Here is a 20,045-nt window from a genome sequence, read left to right on the forward strand (position 1 = left end):
GGCTGGTAATATTAAAACCAGAGATTCCAGCGTGGAAATTAGGAAATAATTCTACACACAAAATGTGCTAGAACTTCAGGGCTCCCTTCTGTACATGGAATCTACTGCTTGATTGATTGTTGTATTTTCAATCTGAGATTTATCGAGTGTTGTTAAAGGAGGGTATTAAGGAATATGAGGCAAAGGCGAGCAAATGAAGTTAGTCGCCAGCAGACACAACATCACTGAACATATTCCAAGGACTAAATATCCTCAGCAACAGCAAACTTTGAGGGAAACAACTCACCTTAGGGGGCTCTACAGCCTTCTGGACTCAACATTGAGTTCAACAAATTTAGATCACAACACCTGCCTCCATGTTGGTTCTTGCACCTATTTTTTTCTGGTTTGGTTTTGTCACAGTTCTTTATCCTTTATGTTACATTCAGACAGTTGCGGTGCTGTCATTCACAACCTCATCTGGACACATTTTCTAATTCTTTACGATATCCATGGAAATACATAAATGTTACAGCGCAGCAGAAGGTCATTCGGCCCATCATGTCTGCACCAGCTTTCTGAAAGAGACATCCCCTACCTTCTCCCCCTAGCCCAGCACATTCTTCCTTTTGAGATAACAGGCTAACTAACTTTTTTAATGTTTGAATTGAACCTGCCTCCACAAATCTCAGGCAATGCATCCCAGGCCAGAACCACTTTCAGGAAGAAACAATATTTTTCCTCATGTCACTTCAGCTCCTTTTACTAACTAGTTCCAACCTGTGCCCTCTTGATGTCAATCGTTTCACGGGTGGGAACACTTTCTCCCTATGTACACTAGCCAAACCCCTCATGGTTTTCAGTACCTCTATCAAATCAGTTCTCAATCTTCTCTCCTCCAAGGAAAACTGCTAACTTCCCCAATCTATCTTCATAAATGAAGTTGCTCTTCGTGAATCCTCTCTGCCTTCTTTCCAACATCCTCCACATCTTCACATTTTTCCTCAAGTGCAGCATCCAGACCCAGACGGGATACACCGACTGGGACTGAACTCGTGCCTCATCCAAATCTCATTGATCTCATACCCATTACAACACTCTTTGTGCCATGAAAAATGTTGTCTCTTGTCTTCACAGACAATCGCTTTCGAAGTGAACCCACAGACAATGGATCAGATATAAGCTCTGCAGACTTGCCATTTCGAGTCATGAATGGTGGTGGACAATTGTACAACTAAGTGGAAGGGGAAACTGCATGAATAAATGAAGGCTTGTTCGCACAGCATTCTAAATGCTTCCTCCCGAATTGCACATGCCTTACTTGGTTTGGGTGCATCAAAAGTTGGCATTGTACTTGGAATCTTTAAGCTTCATTGATCTACGAAGATCATTTCACACTTATGCCCACCCTTGAGTAGCTCTTTGATGCTATTTGTTTTGGGCTTGTCTAGCAGATCTTGCTAGAATGTTTATTTGCGATTAACAACTGAACAATTCTGTCGGTTTTTCCTGCACCTGAAAAATCATAGGATGGACCAAATTCCCTGCATCTGCTGTTGAAGTTGTCTGTGGATTCTCTCGGCTAATGTGGAAATGACATGACCTGTCGATGATGAGTACTGATTCTAAACCGATCTTTCAATGTAATCCATATCTTTGTGGATCATTTATCTCTTTTGCTGTTAATCCTGACACGTTCAGCCTGCGTAAACCTTCATTCACAATTGCTAGGCCAAATTTCATGGCTTGCTTGTGTGGCTCAGACACACCTGAATCAAGGAATCATAGCTCTGTTTAACCTTTTTGAATTCGGGTGGTAGATCAGCTGCATACGAATTCAATCTGGGGAATTTTGTGCCAATTTTGACAAAGTCCATTTGACCTTCCTTCTACTGTAGTACCAGGAATGAGTGACACTGTGGCTAGCTTTGCTGACTTTTCCGAAGTTTTGCCAATACAATCGCAGCCTTCTCTGGTCTGATTTTTATGCGGTTTATTTTAATTTTTCCTTTATTTGACTCTCCTTCCTTCGCAACCATTCTGGCCCCACATCCTGGTTACTCGACTTTCCTGACTAACCTAGATTGGTGCTGGTCATTTTGACACTCTCCCAATCCTAACTGAACTGACAGGCTATTCACTGTAATATAACCCTGAGAGATCCGTCTACTCCCCTGCTCTTTATTTGAACACGATCTGGGTTTGTCTTACCAGCTTTTCTGGACAGTCAGCACGCTGCCTTCTCAAAGCTCTCCGATCTGCGGCTTTCTTGCGGCCTGATCAAAACGTCAAGAGTGGCCTCATACCGTGTAGCACAACCTGATTTTGTTCACCCATCGTATCTGTAGTTAATCTTACTGCCAGCCTGTCTGACCACCGCTCAACAGCATCTTCTGGTGTTATAATATGGAGGCACCAAACACCATGCAGCTCTTGGCTAAATGCTTTGAGATATTTTGCCCGGTTCAAACCGTTGAAATTAGCAATGGTAGCGTAATGGTGAGCATAGCTGCTTTCCAAGCAGTTGACCTAGGTTCGATTCCTCGCTATCGTAGCTGGTTATTTTAGGTTCCTAAGCTCAGGAACATCAAGCAAGGAGTTGATTTTGATCTTCTGCGATGAGATTTTGCTCCGGAAACACACGGGGATGTAATTCAAGCAAAGCGATTTCCAAGCTACACTTATATAAGGGAGGAGCGACGCCATGGAGGGATTTGAAAGTGAGGATGATGATTTTATAATTGAGGCATTGCCGGGTCAGGAGCTAGTTTGCTAGGTCAACAAACACGGGGTTGATTGTTGCGATTTAATATATTTAGATTGGGGACATGGAAATGTTTATCCAGGGATAGAAAGCTTGAAGGCATCACAGCTGTGCCTTGTTCGGCTCACAGACAAGAGTGAAACTAAGACTAGATTGCACATTTCCCTTCTAGTGAGACATGCTGCTATTCCTTAAAGGCAGATTACAAAACCCATGTACATTTTACCATAGAATAAGCAGGATTTCAGTCTGATTTCTCAGGATATGATCTACATGACTTCAGATAAAACATAAACACGCAAGGAATTGAGCACAGTATCGAAAGTTTCACATGAAACATTGAGGTGGGAAAGAGATGAAATACTGAATGGATTAGTCTCAAAAAAAGGAAAAATGGCGGGAAAACTCCGCGACCTCTGACAGTTTCTTGTTCCCTGGCCTATTATTTAAACCTGAAATATTAATCTACCCTCCCTCTGTCGGAACTGATTGCAGCACCCTCATTTATTATTTCAGATTCCCAGCATGAGCAGTATGTTGCTTTCTGAACAATAAAATAATCTCTGTGCGGGAATCGATATTCAAATAAAGAAATGGGAAGCAGCAGAGCGAAAATGTTCAGATAATTCGTGAATCTTACTGAATCCGTGTAATCCTATCCCGGCTCCACAGTAAAGTTCAAGGAAAATCTTCATGATCAGCAATGAGGAACAAGCCTCATGGAAGATAAGTGGACGTTGTAAATCGTTTTATTTGAATTACACCTGCGTGTGTTTTCCGTGCAAGAGCTAGATTTTAAGGAGCTTCCTAAAGATGAGAGGGAGCTAGAGAAGGGGAGGGGTTTAGGGAGGGAGTCCAGAATTTTGACCAGGTCACTTGAATGCACGGTTGTCAATGCTGTAGAGAGTAAAACCCGGAGAGCACAAAGTGGCACAAGAACAGAAATCTGGAAGTTTTGTTGGGCTGGAGGAGGCTACAGAGAAATGGAGTGGTGAAGTCATGGAGAGATTTGAAAGTAAGGAAGAGGGTTTAAAATTGCCGGGGCAGGTGCCAGTGTCGGAGAAGTTCCAGGCAGCAGAATTTTGGACGAGCATAGGTATATGTAGGGTGGAAGGTGAGAGGCCGGCCAGGGGAACACTGAAATATTCAAGAATAGAGTGAACAGAGAAATGGATGAGGGTTCCAGCAGCAGATGAGTTGAGGCAAGGTCGGGGTTGGCCCATATTTGGAATGTGCAAGTACAGAGTGTGCTTCTGATAACATCCTGTCAGTCTGTCTAATATCATGCAGTTTTGTCAGAGATACTCGGGGTAAAATGGATACAGCGTCAGGCATTACAATTCAATTTTAGGATTGTTACTGTATCTATATCTCTGGAACATTATGTCAGTGCGGGACTTTTCATATTTCACTCTAATCGGAAGATGAACAAAATGTCCCAGACGGTGGCCAAGGACTGGAACCCTTTAAAGCTGAAAATTTCCCCTTTATGTAGCCCAATTGGGATCATTCACTGCAGGATAGTTGATGTCATGAACTATTAATGTCAATATCACGTGGCACTGGGTTCACAGAGAGGGATGAAGAGTCGGTGAACAGAGCGGAGTGTCACAGTTGTGCTGTTCCTGACTTTCAGATCCCGGTATTTTAGTAAGGACTCGGTCTCCCAGAGAGTGTGTTGACCCCAATCCCGCCCGATTCCCGTCTTTTAACACTGAGTGACCTGACACCTGTCAGTAACTCCAGTATCGGAATCCTTAAGAGATCATTGCTGTTCCCTGTTTAATCAGCACAATAACAAACAGGGTTTATAGAAAATATCGTAACTCAGATTCAGGAGTGGCTCAGGACACGGGGCAATGTGCGTTGTCTACCTTCTGATTCAGATTCCTGAACGTTACGGAAAAATATATATCTGTTGTATTTTTTTCTGTTGTGGTCATATGGCCTACTAGATTAGCCGTTTTACTTCCGGGTGTCTTGCAAGGTTATCAGAAGATTGTAGGTTGGAGTCCTGCAATGTGTCTTATGGTTGTTTCACACAGATAGGTTGCCGTGTACAAAAGTTCCAGCACACTTTATGTGTAGAATCCTTTTTCTAATTCCCGCGGTAAAATCTCTGGCTTTAATTCTTCAACGGTGGCATTGGGTCCTAGATTCCCAGTCAGCGGGAATAGTTTTGGCCTGATCTTACTTGTTCAAAGTTACAAAATAATGTATTGAATTCCTCCTGCAATCATGAGGAAGGACCTCGGTAAAGGGGCAGTCAGTGGGTTAAATGTAGGGCCTGAGTTGTGGTATGGTGACGGGAATTGAAGTGTGTTAGAAGGGAGTTCAAGAGCAAAAAAAGTTACAGAGGAAGAAAATTGAAAGATTGGCGAGGAGGAAGAGAGAGGGATATGAATGGCGTTCATCATATTTCAATTTTTATTCAATGAAAGACCAAAAGAGAAAATAATCTCTGGGGCAAGAAGCTGCTGATAATGCAGTGACCAAAAATAGAACTGAAATTAGGAGAATCATCGTGTTCACTGAGGAAGAGGCTGCGGGATAAGAAAAGTTACGAGGGGGGCGGAGATGAAAGGCATGAGCCTGAATAGCTGCTGTCCGAAAGCAAAGGAAATAAAGGGAAACAATACATTTTAAAAATGAACAAAATGATGGCAGAGATTATAATGTAAATTACTCTGTCATGTTACATCCATTGTCTGCGAGATGCACGTTTACTGTCAGATTATTCATGAATTCTGCCTCGTTAGTCATTACTAAATCGAGTATGGCCGGTGCCTCTCAGTTTTAAAATGCCTTCTTTCGGCAAACTGTCCTGGTTGCAAGCTAGCAATTCACTGATTTCACGGAAATTCCGATTTAGCCCAAAGAACAAAGAAAAGTACAGCACAGGAACAGGCCCATCGACCCTCCTAGCCTGCGCTGATCGTATTGCCTGTCAAACTAAAACATTTTGCACTTCCGGGGTCTGTATCCCTGTATCCCATCCTATTCATGTATTTGTCAAGCTGCCTCTTAAACACCACTATCGTACCTGCTTCCACCATGTCCTCTGACAGCGAATTACAGACACTCACTACCCTCTGCGTAAAAAAAAACTTGCCCCGCATATTTCATCCAAAGTTTTCTCCTCTTACTTTAAATCTATGCCCCCTAGTAATTGACTCTTCCATCCTGGGAAAAAGCTTCTGACTATCTACTCTGTCCATGCCACTCATAATTTTGTAAACTTCTATCAAGTCGCCCCTCAACTCCGTCGCTCTAGTGAGAACAATCCGAGTCTCCCAACTTCTCCTCATAGATAATACCCTCCAGACCAGGCAGCATCCTGGTAAACCACTTCTGCACCCTCTCCAACGCCTCCATATCCTTCTAGTAATGTGGCGACCAGAATTGCACGCAATATTCCAAGTGTGGCCTAACCAAGGTTCCTGCAGCTGCAGCATGACTTCCCAGCTTTTATACTCAATACCCCTGCTGATGAAGGCAAGCATGCCATATGCCTTTCTGACTATCTTATCCACCTGCGTTACCACTTTCAGTAACCTGTGGACCTGTACACCCAGATCCCTCTGCCCGTCGATGCACTTAAGGGTTCTGCCATTTACTGTATAATTCCTACCTGTATTAGACCTTCCAAAATGCATTACCTCGCATTTGTCCGGATTATATTCCATCTGCCATTTTTCCGCCAATCGATTTATATCCCGTTGTTTCCTCTGACAATCCTCTTCACTATCTTTGCATCAGCATTGGTGTTCGGACACATACAGAACACTCGCCTGGCTGTTGGTGTGAAGGGCCGTTCCTCTCAAGGAACTCTCATATTCTGGGATCTATAAAATCAGCCGCTTTTCCTGAATCTCCCTATCACTGATTCGAAATGTGTATCTGCACTCCTACATATAAATGTTAAAGTACATTTCCAAAATCGTGCATTCTATTTTAGAGATAATACAATTACGCCGACTCCCCGTCGGGGAATTGAATCCCGGTCTCCCGCGTGACAGGCGGGGATACTAACCACTATACTAACGAGGAGCTGCTGACATGAACGGCAGGATAAAGAGTCCTGGGGCTAACCTTACTCAGTAACAGATGAAAATGATGAGGTGGCACAATGTGGAACGGAGGGACTGACGGCTTCCTTCAGTTCTCTCAGAGACTAGGATGACCGGGTACCTTATCTGATTCAACTCGCTGTTCGTCAATCGCAATCAGGAATTTATGATGCTTAATAGCCCACAAATTCACAAATTTGTTGAATAAAAGAAATTGAATTGTCCTACGATCAGCACAATCATATCGTGAAACATTCCTCGTCAGGAGAGTGTCTCGATTTATCAATGAGAAAATGTGACCGCCAGTGAGATCTGCGGATGTAATACTTACACCAAACTTCCAGGAAAGTTGCTGATATCGGGAATTATCACTGAATACGCGGCACACGCCTATGTACAATAATGCGCACGACCAACGAAAATATGTAAATTCTGCACCTGTAGTCAAAGTCTAGGAGAGCTCGGAGACAATGCAAATGTCATCAATTCAGGTTATCTGTTTTGTGGCAAATCCTGGCAAAATAACACTTCTTCTGACTCCAATTTGGGACTTTTTAAAACGGATAGGGATTTATTTTTCCTCTTGAAATATTTCCCGGCCAGGAACCCAATGAGGAAAAAAATCAAATTTTAAAATGAAACGTGAATATATTTATAACAAAAACAGAATTACCTGGAAAAACTCAGCAGGTTTGGCAGCATCGGCGGAGAAGAAAAGAGTTGACGTTTCGAGTCCTCATGACCCTTCGACAGAACTTGAGTTCGAGTCCAAGAAAGAGCTGAAATATAAGCTGGTTTAAGGTGTGTGTGGGGGGCGGAGAGCTAGAGAGACAGAGAGGTGGGGGGGGGGGGGTGTGGTTGTAGGGACAAACAAGCAGTGATAGAAGCAGATCATCAAAAGATGTCAACGACAATAGTACAATAGAACATATAGGTGTTAAAGTTGGTGATATTATCTAAACGAATGTGCTAATTAAGAATGGATGGTAGGGCACTCAAGGTATAGCTCTAGTGGGGTTTTTTTTATTCTGGAAATAGGTGGGAAAAGGAAAATCTTTATAATTTATTGGAAAAAAAAAAGGGAAGGGGGAAACAGAAAGGGGGTGGGGATGGGGGAGGGAGCTCACGACCTAAAGTTGTTGAATTATAAATTATAAAGATTTTCCTTTTCCCACCTATTTCCATTATAAAAAAAAACCCACTAGAGCTATACCTTGAGTGCCCTACCATCCATTCTTAATTAGCACATTCGTTTAGATAATATCACCAACTTTAACTCTAACACCTATGTGTTCTATTGTACTATTGTCGTTGACATCTTTTGATGATCTGCTTCTATCACTGCTTGTTTGTCCCTACAACCACACCCACCCCCTCCACCTCTCTGTCTCTCTATCTCTCCGCCCCCCACACACACACCTTAAACCAGCTTATATTTCAACTCTTTCTTGGACTCGAACTCAAGTTCTGTCGAAGGGTCATGAGGACTCGAAACGTCAACTCTTTTCTTCTCCGCCGATGCTGCCAGACCTGCAGAGTTTTTCCAGGTAATTCTGTTTTTGTTTTGGATTTCCAGCATCCGCAGTTTTTTTGTTTTTATCTCTGTGAATATATTTATGTTCACCCTGCAGTGACGTGGGAATCCCCACTCTCATTATTGTTGTCCAGCCTCCTGCTGGGCCCGCGTCTTGCATTTGTGCAGCAACTGTTCATTATTAAGCTCTGTCTCTCCCGCCACTGACTCTCCATCCTGTCATTGTTGCTGCCTCTTGAAATCCGAGAAGGTAACCCATACGCTTATTAAAATCACAAGAGAGGGACTGTTTTACTGAAACATTTGGTCACAGACCGAGTGTTTAGTCCACAACCCAGTCGCCCCTGAGAATTATATGCAATACATTTACTTGCTATATAAATGTCTGGTTCCTGTTGATATATGCACTAACCCTTGTCAGCCCCAATGGCCTTCAAGGGTAAAGGCTTCCTCCCGTCTGCTGTAGAAGCAGACCGATTTTAAATTCGATCAGCTGCCATTGTTGGATTTGAAACTGTGTCTCCTGAGCATTAGCCTTTAAGCCTCTCTGGATTACTAATCTAGTGACATGACCAGAGAAAAACGCCAGTCCATTGGAGTAGACCCGGTTCTCTCTGATCCACTTCTTGTGGGTATATTGTCGAGAGAGCAAATCGCGAGGGGGCGTGCACAAATGGATTTAGCCACCCAATCGGCCAGGTTAGCCCACTCAGCTACTTCCTATGCTATGGCCAGAAGATTGATGAATTGATGGGAGATTGTTAGAATGGGTATGACGATAGTCACAGGAATTATGCTCTTATGGGCTATTGGACTCTGCTGCTACCATCGTAAAACCCGGAAAGGGACTCTCCAGGCACAGACAAACTAAAGGTGCACTTCAGTTTCCCGACCAATGCATACGTCAAAGAGGAAGACAGGAAAAGGGAAAGATATGCTATACAACCTGGCGGTTTAGGATTCCTCTGGTGGTCTGGATGACTGGCCAGCCGAAGGAACACAGGAGGGATTCTCAACTTAAGGTGTGGCCATCTTGGGCTTTGCCAAGGGCCAAAAGGGGGGACTGTTAGGGGAAAATTAAAAATGCTAAAAGAGAACACTGTAAGAATTTACTGAAAAACCCTAAAATCTCCAAGCAGACATGGCTGCTGAGCATATTAAGAGTTGAAGAATACCGGATGAACATTGCACAGCCTTGAGAGTCAGCTTGGAAGACACAAGCAGGACATAAATTAGATTAGGTGTAGTCCTCTCTCACATATGGAAGGGGCAGATGGTTTTAGCATAGATATGGGAGGACCTACGATAGACAAAGAGGGGGCTTTGATGAAACACAAATAGTCTTAAGTTGTGAGAACCAAGGTCTTTGTGTATGTTTTTTAATTTTGTTTGGATAATATAATTATGTTTTAAAATGTGTTTTTCTTCTTCCTATCACCTGTTCTTTCCAGGACATATGTAGCAATTATTCATTATGTGATTAATTTGACATTTCTGAGTTGCTATTTTTACACTAAACCATAGAGTCTTATTCTTCTGTCCTTTGATCTATCAGTCTGTGGCCCCAGGTAATATCTAATAACGCGTCATCTTTCTTGTATGAGCTTGTTGTTCTAAGCTGGTCATTGCGGATCACAAGTTATTGATTCCCATTCCTTGGGTTTTGAAGTCTGAGTCTGACGAATACGGTGAAACTTTGACATTTATTATACCAGATTGAGGAGAGAGTAAACAATAATGGAACATACAGCATGTCCATCAGCGTTTGAAAATTGTATCAATACAACAGAGTTACATCATAAAGAACCTGACCCAGAACATCAAACTATCTTCTCTCTGCTTAAATACAGAGGGTCCTGCTTTGAATTTAGACTACAATCCATGCATTAGGCCCACAGTGGTTCAGACTGGTGGGTCCCTACATGGATCCTGTACATTTACTGCAGTGTAGATTCCATTGGGTCACTCAACTTTCACAACTTGTTACTCTTTGAATGGGTGCATGAATTTACCAGGTTACCTTCTTTATTTGATGCACTCCAGTCCCATGTGTCATTCCAGCTGTTCAGAAAATCACCCCTCAGTGTGTAAATTACAGCCATATCAATAGGGCAGAGTCTGCATTCAAGACATTGTTTCAACAACTGTTGTTTTCTTACTTAGGGAAGACAGAAAAGCATTGATACTTTCAGTCCATTCCCCCGGTTACACAATCCAATCCTCCCCAACAGGATACTCTCCCTGGTTCATCCCATGCAGTGGGTGTTTGTCTCTTTTGGTCAGTGGAATCTATCCCAGCTCAACAGACCCTGTCCCCATCCTGAACCCACACAGGTTCACTTCCCAGCAGGGTCAATGGGCATTGATACTGAGCGGAAACCCTGGGTCCTTTAGCCCCAAGCCCAGGAATACTGAATGTAATTGTCAGTGTCCCACTGCAGCCCAGACTGATTCCTGCCCTGAGTCCTTCCTGTCCGTACATTTCCCCAGTGCCCCATTGGGGAGCATTCAGTCCCGGATATCCTGCAGAGGCAGCGCTGTGGGGTCGGGCGACTGAGTTTCGTGACTCCATTGCTGGGCCTCTGACATCACAATGGGAGATGACATTCACTCAGCTCGAGATGGAAACTCGGAAACGGCCAATAGGATTTAAACCTGGAGCACGGCCGATTAAAGGGGAGGGGCAGAAAATCAGATGAAAATGTTCATATAATGAGAGTAATAATGTTTATCAATTGAAATGTTCACACTGTTACACTCAGTCCAGATCTGGATTTTTGCAGTGATTTCAGGTGTCTCTTTCCATTTGGACTGAACCAATTCCCCTCCAGCCTGAAACAGATTAAAGAAAAAACAGGAAATAAACAGATTGAACAACAGTACAAAAAACAGGGAGACCGGAGTTAATTGTTATTGAAATATTACAGACAAATATTAGCTATAAATATGACTGAATACCAATTTATATTTTATTTATTACATTAAAAATGAACATAAACACTCACTCAATCTGCTCCATACACTTGCAGGTCAGTATGAAGTGACAGAGAGTGGGGACAGATTGGTCTGTGAAGGAGTTTGATTTCAGGTTCAGAAACAACAGTGATTTATTTGTACCAAGAGCGGAGGCGAGATCCTTGGTACAAGAATCTGTAAGACTATTTTTTTCAAGGCTGAGGATCAGGGAAAGAAATAACAGGAATCAGTAAATGCAGAGTGTTGATTAATAACTATATTCATACTAATGATAATTACCGTGTCAGACATCCAGGCCTGAATTTCTAAAAAAAACCCGCCAGCAGGGGAGTGAGGTAAGAGGGCGAGCGTGAAATAGAAGGAACGGCCTTCCCTCTGGGTTATGCCAGCCCTGACCTCACAACGATGTTATGCTGGGGCAGGCAAGACCTTGCACTGGGTGCCAGACCTTACCCCAATTCAGGCTGTTAAGTTGCCAATCATTGGCCACTTAAGGGCCCCTGCAGGGCCAACCTCAATTTTTAGGCAGGCAGGATGACTTCCCGGGTGTGGGAGAAGCCTGAAAAAGACCGGGCTTAGGCCTCGGGCAGAGAGGTAGGTGGGGTGGGCGCTTCCATCAGAGACCCCATTCCAACTGTGCCCCCCTCCCCTCCTTAAGGTCAGGTTGCCTCTGGATCTCTCTCCCCACCTCTGGCTTCTCCCACAACACCTCAAATCACCCACTTTTGCCTAGGCTTTCCCGTTCCTCCTGCCCTGGGTCCCCAAAAACCTACCTTTCCATCTTGTCCAGGGACTTGGGCTCTGTCATCTTCATGCTCTCCGTCTTCTGTCCACTGCAGCTCCTAATGCTGCTGGGACTGCAGAGCTACCGGTCAAGCTCTCTAAACCCTGCCATCCAAAATATTCTGGCCCACTTATTAGTAACACAGTCTGCTACTTACTCCAGTTTCTGTATTTTACAGTCCGGGTTTCTCAGAGCTGCAGACAGTATTTTCATTCCTGAATCTCTCAGCTCATTATTTTTCATGATCAAAAACACCAGTGACTGGTTCGTACTGAGAGTGGAGGCAAGATCCTTGGCACAAGAAGCTGTGAGATCATTATTATACAGCCTGAGAGTGTAGATAGAGGAAAATAACAGGAATCAGAGTAAATCCCCCAGTGTTTTAAAGAATATTATTAATGACAATAATAATGTACAGTGTAAGATATTCAAGAAAAACAACATAGAAGGAAAATACTATTAGCATTAGGTTGTGAGCATCGGATGGAGCTTCCAGAAGCTGTGTGCCTATAACTAAAGAATGGAGGAGTCTATCAGGCCATCAGTGCTGCCGTGTCTCTGGAGTGAGCATGCACGGCATCCTCCATCGAGAAAACAGCAACCTTCATGGAGAGCTGCATCCAGTATACCATACACAGGAGTTGTACACAGACCTGAATGTCATCGCAACCTCCATGAGTTCCATGAAGCAATGACTGGGAGAGAGGGGACCTGGAGTCACCGTCAGGTCTTTGGACTCCTCAGGTAAGCAGGGAGGGTTCAATGTGCCCTGAAAGGGATTAGGAGCAGCTGCCCGCAGCATTTGGGGGCGCTTTTCAAGGTGCTCCTGGTGTGGGCAGTGGGTCCTCCTCTGCTCTGACCGTGGCACCAGCACCTCAGGAAACCATGACGCCAGAGCTGAATCTGGCGTCTATGCAGGAGGCCCTCAGTATGCTGGGGTCCTCCAGACCTCAGGGAAGCAGAGGACAACCAACGCGGCCATCAAAATCCTCAGTGAAATGCCAGCATCCTGCCTCCACCTCAGCTGACAGGCAAGGGTTGGGGAGGGAGGGGTGCGGGGGGCACAACATAGTAGCCCCACAAGCACTTTCAAAAGTTCACCTAACTGTACTTGGGTTTCACAGGGTTATACTTTGTTATTACATCACCATGCTGTGTGTGTGTCTTCAATTAATTCTGAGATGGTGCACTACAGAAAAAAACCTTTTTTATATTTCTTTTACACATTACTGGGCCTTTAACAGTTCACTGGCTCCTTCAAAAGATGAGATGGGAAGAACAACACACTGAATGAGCCAATGCATTTCCAAAGTCTTTTCTTCATGTAATGACGGATCCAGAGAAATGTTAAGTACATCACACCACTAGACCTTTGCTGGGTACACTAACTCTAACCAGGCAGTGGAACCTCATCTTTTGAAGCCCTGTGTCCTGCTCAATAGTCGTTCAAAATGTCATGTTGCAGCTGTTGTATCTCTCTCTGCAACCACACTTGGGTTCCACACAGGAGCAAGTAGGCATCCCTTCAGTGGAAAGCACTAAATTGTTTTTATTCCTCATGGGATGTGGATGTCACTGACAAAGCCAACATTTATTGCTCATCCTTAATTGCCTTGCTGCCTTTTTTAACCGCTGCAGTCCGTGGTGTAGGTGCACCCAGTGCTATTAGGGAGGGAGTTCCAGAATTTTGACCCAGCAATAAGTGAAGGAAGAGTGACATATTTCCAAGTCAGGATGCTGAATGGCTTGGAGGGGAATTTGCAGATGGTGGTGTTCCCATCCATCTGCTGCCCTTGTCCTTCAAGATGGTGGAGGTCACGGGTTTAGAAGTTGCTGTCTAAGGAGATTTGCTGAATTGCTGTAGTGCTACTTGTATATAGTGTACAGTACTGTCACTTTGCATTTGGTGGTGGACAGAGTGAATTTTAAGTTGCTGGATTGGTGTTGATCAAGCAGGCTCCTTTGCCCCGGATGGTGTGAGCTTCTGGCATATTCTTGAAGCTGTACTCATCCAGCCAAAAGGAGAGTCTTCCATTCAACGCTCCTTACTTGTGCCTTGTAGATGGTGGACATGCTTTGGGACGTCAGGAGGAGAGTTACTCACCTACGAATTCCCCGTGTTCTAACCTACTCTTGTAGCCACAGTATTTATGTGGCCCATCCAGTTCAGTTTCTGGTTAATGGTAACCTTCAGGACATTGATCGTGGAGGATTCATTGGTGGTAATGCCATTGAATGTCAAGGGAAGGTGGTTAATTCTCTTTCGTTAGAGGTGGTCACTGCCAGGCACTAGTGTAGCACAAATGTGACTTGCCAATTATCAGCTCAAGCATGAATGTTGTTCTAAATCTTACTGCATATTAACACATGCTGCTTCAGTAACTGAGGACATGCAAATAGTGCTAAAAATTGTGCTAATCTGACCTTATGATGAAAGAAAAGATCATTGATGAAGCAGCCGAAGATGGTTGAGCTTATGATACTACCCTGAAGAACTACTGCAGTAGTGTTCCAGGACTCTGATAATTGATCTCCAACAACCAGGACCATTTTCCTTTGTGCTAGGTATGACTGCAACAAGTGGAGAGTTTTCTGCCTAGTTCTCATTGAGTACAATTTTTCCAGGGTTTATTGATGCCACACTCCATCCAATGCTGTCAGGAAGAAAAGGGCAATAACACTCAATTCCGCTCTTGAGTTCAGCTCTTTTGTTCATATTTTGACCAAGGTTCTAATGAGGTCAGGATCTGAATGGCCCGAGCAGAACCCAAACTCAGCAGTCAGGTTATTGCTGTGTAAGTGCCACATGACAACATTGTTGACGACACCTTCCATTACTTTACTGATGATTTAAAGGAGGGTGATGGGACAGTAATTGGAAATATTGGATTTCTCCTGCTTCTTATTGACAAGACTTAAACGGACAATTTTCCACATTGCCGGGTAGATACCAGTTTTATAGCTGTACTGGATCAATTGGCTAAAGGTGCAGCTAGTTCTGGAGCATAAGTCTTCAATGCTATTGTCGGGGATGCTGCCAGGGCGTACAGTCTATGCAGTATCAAGTTCCCTCAGCTGTTTCTTGATATCATGTGGAGTAAATCGAATTGGCTTAAGATTGACATCTGTGATGCTGGGGACCTGGGATCCACTCGGCACTTCTGATTGAAGATGGTTGCAAATGCTTCAGCTTGTCTTTTGCAATGATGTGCTTGGCACCCCCATCATTGAGAATTGGTATGTTGTGAAGCCTCCTTCTCCTTGTTCAATTATCCACCACAGTTCATGACTCCATATGGCAGGACTGCAGAGGCTTGGTCTTACCTAAAGGTTGGAGGAAATCACTTGACTCTGTCCATCACATGCTGCTTTTGCTGTTAGGGATGTAGTCCTGTGTTGTAAACTCACCAGGCTGGTACCTCTTTTTTAGGTACAACCATGTCTATATTGAGGCAAAACTAGCTGTTTCATGCTGTTCCTATGCAGTAGCAACACGGGTGGAATTCACCACGACAGGGTGCTACTGGCAAGTCAGAAAGAAATTCTGCCTGTCATAGAAATGAGCAAAGTGGTGTATGCATTTCAGTGCCTGTGTGATGCTGTATGTGTTGGTTGTACATCCAAAGACTGGCAGATCATTTCAAACAGAATGTCCCTTCCGCCGTTCGCAACGGGCAAAGTAAAGACCAAACCCAACCAGCCCGTGCTTACAAAACCTAAAACACAGTGCCAACATTAGATATGATTCCATGATTGGATAACATTTGTTAAATAATCCTAGGTGTCCTAAGAATTATACTGACAACCAATTTAAGATTGTCAGACAGGCTCGTAGTGTGGTATATTTGCATGCAGTGGAAGCTACATATATTAATACACAGTGCCCTGTTCTTCGCAGACAGAAAGAATGTGTAAACACACATTTCAGTTAAACAAAATAAATGACAGCCATTCGCTGGTTCATTCCTCAGGGGGCAATGTCTTGATCAATCAGAGTCAAGCTGCCTAGTTTAAATTTCAAACAATGCTTGGCAGTTAACTGTCATTCTTCACCATCAACTGGCGCATTCTCAATGGCAATGCCTCTACCAATCAGAGATCCCTTGCCAATCAATCAGCACACTCTTTTCATACAGAAAAAATTGTTGATTTCCCTTACATTGTCTTTCGAATGCCCTGATGAGTGCAAGACAAAACGCTTTGACAAAAAACTCAATACTCAAGTTCTGTATTACCAAGTGCATATTGTTCATATATATCAAGGAAAGTACTGGTACCATACTGAATGCTGGGGAACTGCACTGTTGCATCCATCATCTGAAAAACTACTGTTCACCTCTACTGTCTGTTTCCTGTCATGCAGCCAACTCTGCATCCATGCTGCCAATGTCCCTTTTATTTCATGGCCTTCAACTTTGCTGCCAAGTTAATTTTTTGCCTATTAATAACAGACAGTATTTTTAATAACACTATTGCTGATGCTAACAATAATGTACAGTGTTTATTAAGAATAGTACATACGGTGATGATTGCCTTTAACAGCTGTGCCTTGAGCACAAGGGCCGTAAGCTTGGAAATTCCCTTCCTAATCCTCTCTGCATCTTTACCTCTCTTTTCTCCTTTAAATGCTCCTTAAAACCTACCTCTTTGATTTAGCTTTTAGTCACTTGCCCGAATATTTTCCTTGAGTGCCCAAATCTATTGGATAACACGCCTGTGAAATGGCCTGGGTCATTTCATTATGTTAAGGGTGCTATATAAATGTGAGTTGTTATTAGTAACACTATGATTGATACCAATGTTACGGTACAGTGTTAGACATCACTATCATAAACTCACTCTCACATAGTCTCAGTATTTTATAGATTGGTTCCGCAGAGCCACAGACTCCGACAGCTTATTCACTATGATCATTTTTTAATTGCCGTACCAATATACTTATAGAAGTTTTGTATTTTTAATCAAATTGAGAAGCTTTCAAGTTTAAAGATCTATAATCTGGCTGAATGATTAAATTGACAATGTAATACAAAACCATATATGGTAATTGTGTAACATTTCATTGTTTTGTCTATCTTTTTATTTTGATTCATGTTTTTGAGAATAATTTTAGATGATTATTTAAAGATTTCACTCCTGAATCTGAGTTTATTGTAACTCAGGCTCATAGCCATTAATGGTTGGTTTGTACTGAGAGGGGAGGTGAGAATATGTGAGGATGTTACTATCTGGCCTGGACTTCAGAGAGAGAAGCATTTCAGGAATCAGGGTAATTCAGAGTGGTGTTTATTAATAACACTAATACTGATAGTAATAAGAATGTTCAGTGTTTATTAAGACAATAGTACTGATACTAATGACAATTTACAGTATCAGACATCCAGTTATTATAAACACAATCTCACAGAATCTGTTACTTACCCCAGTTCCTGTATTTTACAGCCTGGATTCCTCAGAGCCACAGACAGTCGTTTTACTCCTGAATCTCCCAGTTTATTATAACCCAGGTCCAGAGTTGTCAGTGAGTGATTTGTCCTGAGAGCAGAAGCAAGATCCTCGGCACAAGAAACTGTGAGATTGTTACGATCCAGCCTGAAGAACAGAGAGAGAGAGAGAGAGAAACAATAGAAACTGGGACAAAATATGGCAGGGGTGAACTTGAACATGGACGGGGTTAAAGAATAGGCATTACTGTATCTATCACCTGTGATGTGGGTATACTTGAATAAACATCAATATCAGGTGTCCCTACAACCATCAGCAAATGCGATTTCTGTTTTACATCCCTGCCCACGTCCATTTTCACCTCCACTGTGAAATGTTAATGCTATTATTGATACTCAAAATAGCGCAGTGTTTTTAGTAATACTATTCCTGACAACAATAAGTGTCAGACATCCAGTTATTATAAATATAAACTCACATACTCTGGTACATACCTCAGTTTCTGTATTCTACAGTCTGGATTCCTCAGAGCCACAGACAGTAGTTTCACTGCTGAATCTTCCAGATTATTATAACTCAGTCTAAACAGAGAGAGTGAGAAACAAATTAAAATGGGCTAAATTTTGATCATGGAGGTGAGAAACAGGAGCTGGATTTATTTTTGGGTCAGAAACCCACCACCATTGGGAAACTGATTAAAGTTATGATTTTCTCATGGGGACGCCATTAGTTGGTATGGAGACGGGTTTCCTGTTCACTTAGAGCCAGTGGCAGTGGAATGGAGGCAGGTCAGATGAAGTGTGGACTCATTTAGACTATCATGCTGCCATCATCGAGGCTGCTGATTGCCCTGAGGGAGAGATGTGCAGTTTGTGTCAGCAAAGGGAAGTGAAATGTCACAGGGAAGCCAGAGGCCTGGCACCCACTGCAGAACATCCCCTTACTTCATCGATGCTGAACTGGTGGCCGTGAGGGAGAGGGGGGAGTTCCTCTTCCCCGTGGGTGGCAGGAGGTCACCTCATCATGCAGCAGGGGCTCCACTTTGTTCAGCGTTATCTCTATTTCCTTTCTTTTGCCCCTCTTCTGTTACAGCCTGCTGTTCCCCTGAAGAGCTGTCTCCTTCCAGTGCCTCATTGTCCTCAAGGTCCACACCTCTCTGGAGAGTGCAGCAGACTTCCACACTGACAGGACACTTGCAAGAGGATATTGAAGGTCACCACCCGACTGGCTGAGACACTGGAATCATATCTTAAGAAGCCCGGTATCCTGTTCAATGGTTCTCCAATGAGCAGGTGGCATTGGTGCCATCAAAGAGGTGCCTCTTTCTGGAACTCCCACAGAGGGCTCAGTAACATCGCTTCAATGGATATCTGTTGTCCTCTAGCACACACTTACTTTCGAGGTTGAAGTGTCATGACAGCTGCCAAGAAAGCAGTTACACACATGGAGGAAGTTTTTGCTGTTGTCACAGAACAACTGGAAGTAGAGCAAGTGGAAGCCCTTGCTGTTGATGAATCTCACTGGGTGCCTTGATGGCCAATGGGTGCAATTGATGATACCCTCCACCTAGGAGAATCCAGCAATGGAGGAGAAACCTAGTGCCCTCTGTCCATGCAAGACTTACCTGTCACTAAATGAATGTGCTGTCTAGCTCTGGTGAAGAAGACATCTGTGACCTACGAGATGGAGTGGTATGCCGCTGCGTGTCGGCCCACAGCTGATCCTTGGAAGGAGCCAGAAGTGAAGAAGCTCAAGGCCACAATGATTGTGACAAGTGCTGCGAATTTTTCAGCAACGAGGGTACAGATGTCTGTGACCATTTGCCTGGAGTCACAATCTCCTACATCACTGGGTCTTGATCATGTCCAGGCAGATCCATCTTCAGTGATAGTTCCTGTGTTGAAGGTTTTGCCTCAGTCTTCTTCTCACTCTCTTTGTTTTCCAGTACCAATCTGATGCCTGGGGTTCTGTTTTTCCAGTGTTGCCCCTCATCCAACATCTAACAGCTGTGCCTTCTTTGCCCGCTAGAGCCTTCTTTCTGGGCAAGGGTCACACAATTATTCTTGTCAGCCTTACTCCCTGCTCTTCTGTTTCAGCAGTACCAGGGAATGCCAAACTGGTTCAACTCGCAGGCATAGTGTCCACTCTGCCACCTGCGCAGCACCAGGGGCAACCCCTAAGTGCCTGGCCCCCCTTTGTTCCACTGATCGTCTTTTGGGAGTAGGGTGATGCACTGAGGCAGACATGACTGGCTTCCCACTTTGTATTCACTTCCAAATTAAACGCAGATCAAAGGAAATTATCTCTGGATTGTTACCTGAGCCACATGCATCGGGTCCAGCAGATTAAAGCACGTGGCTCAAAGAGTTGTGTGGGAAGGAGGGGTTTTGATTTATGGGCACTGGCATCAGTACGCAGGGAAGAGTAGGCCAATCTATTGACATGAGCTTCACATAAACCAGGCAGGGACCAGTGTCCTGGCCAAATTGTATA

At 43.7% G+C, this 20,045-nt stretch overlaps 1 protein-coding gene and 1 non-coding gene across 25 annotated transcripts in view; both read right to left on the reverse strand.

Moving 5' to 3' along the window:
* Positions 1-6,721: 6,721 nt before the first annotated feature.
* Positions 6,722-6,793, reverse strand: trnad-guc. Its single transcript has one exon. It is a non-coding gene; the product is annotated as a tRNA-Asp (tRNA).
* A 3,238-nt stretch (positions 6,794-10,031) lies between these two features.
* The window catches only part of LOC121269361 (NACHT, LRR and PYD domains-containing protein 3-like), a 72,491-nt gene continuing 62,477 nt past the window's right edge, over positions 10,032-20,045 (reverse strand). For 22 of the 24 annotated variants that reach the window (XM_041173934.1, XM_041173927.1, XM_041173932.1 and 19 more), the window contains 5 exons: positions 18,047-18,133; positions 17,529-17,699; positions 12,265-12,435; positions 11,353-11,520; positions 10,032-11,179 (listed from right to left, as the gene is read on the reverse strand). In XM_041173934.1, the coding sequence (XP_041029868.1) occupies positions 11,092-11,179; positions 11,353-11,520; positions 12,265-12,435; positions 17,529-17,699; positions 18,047-18,133 (685 nt within the window). In that variant the 3' untranslated portion in view covers positions 10,032-11,091. Of the gene's footprint in view, positions 11,180-11,352; positions 11,521-12,264; positions 12,436-17,528; positions 17,700-18,046; positions 18,134-20,045 lie in introns of those variants that run through there. The other 2 variants (XM_041173930.1, XR_005941341.1) reach the window with 2 other exon arrangements.

This window comes from Carcharodon carcharias, chromosome 24, assembly GCF_017639515.1.
Source record: "Carcharodon carcharias isolate sCarCar2 chromosome 24, sCarCar2.pri, whole genome shotgun sequence".
Lineage (NCBI taxonomy): Eukaryota > Metazoa > Chordata > Chondrichthyes > Lamniformes > Lamnidae > Carcharodon > Carcharodon carcharias.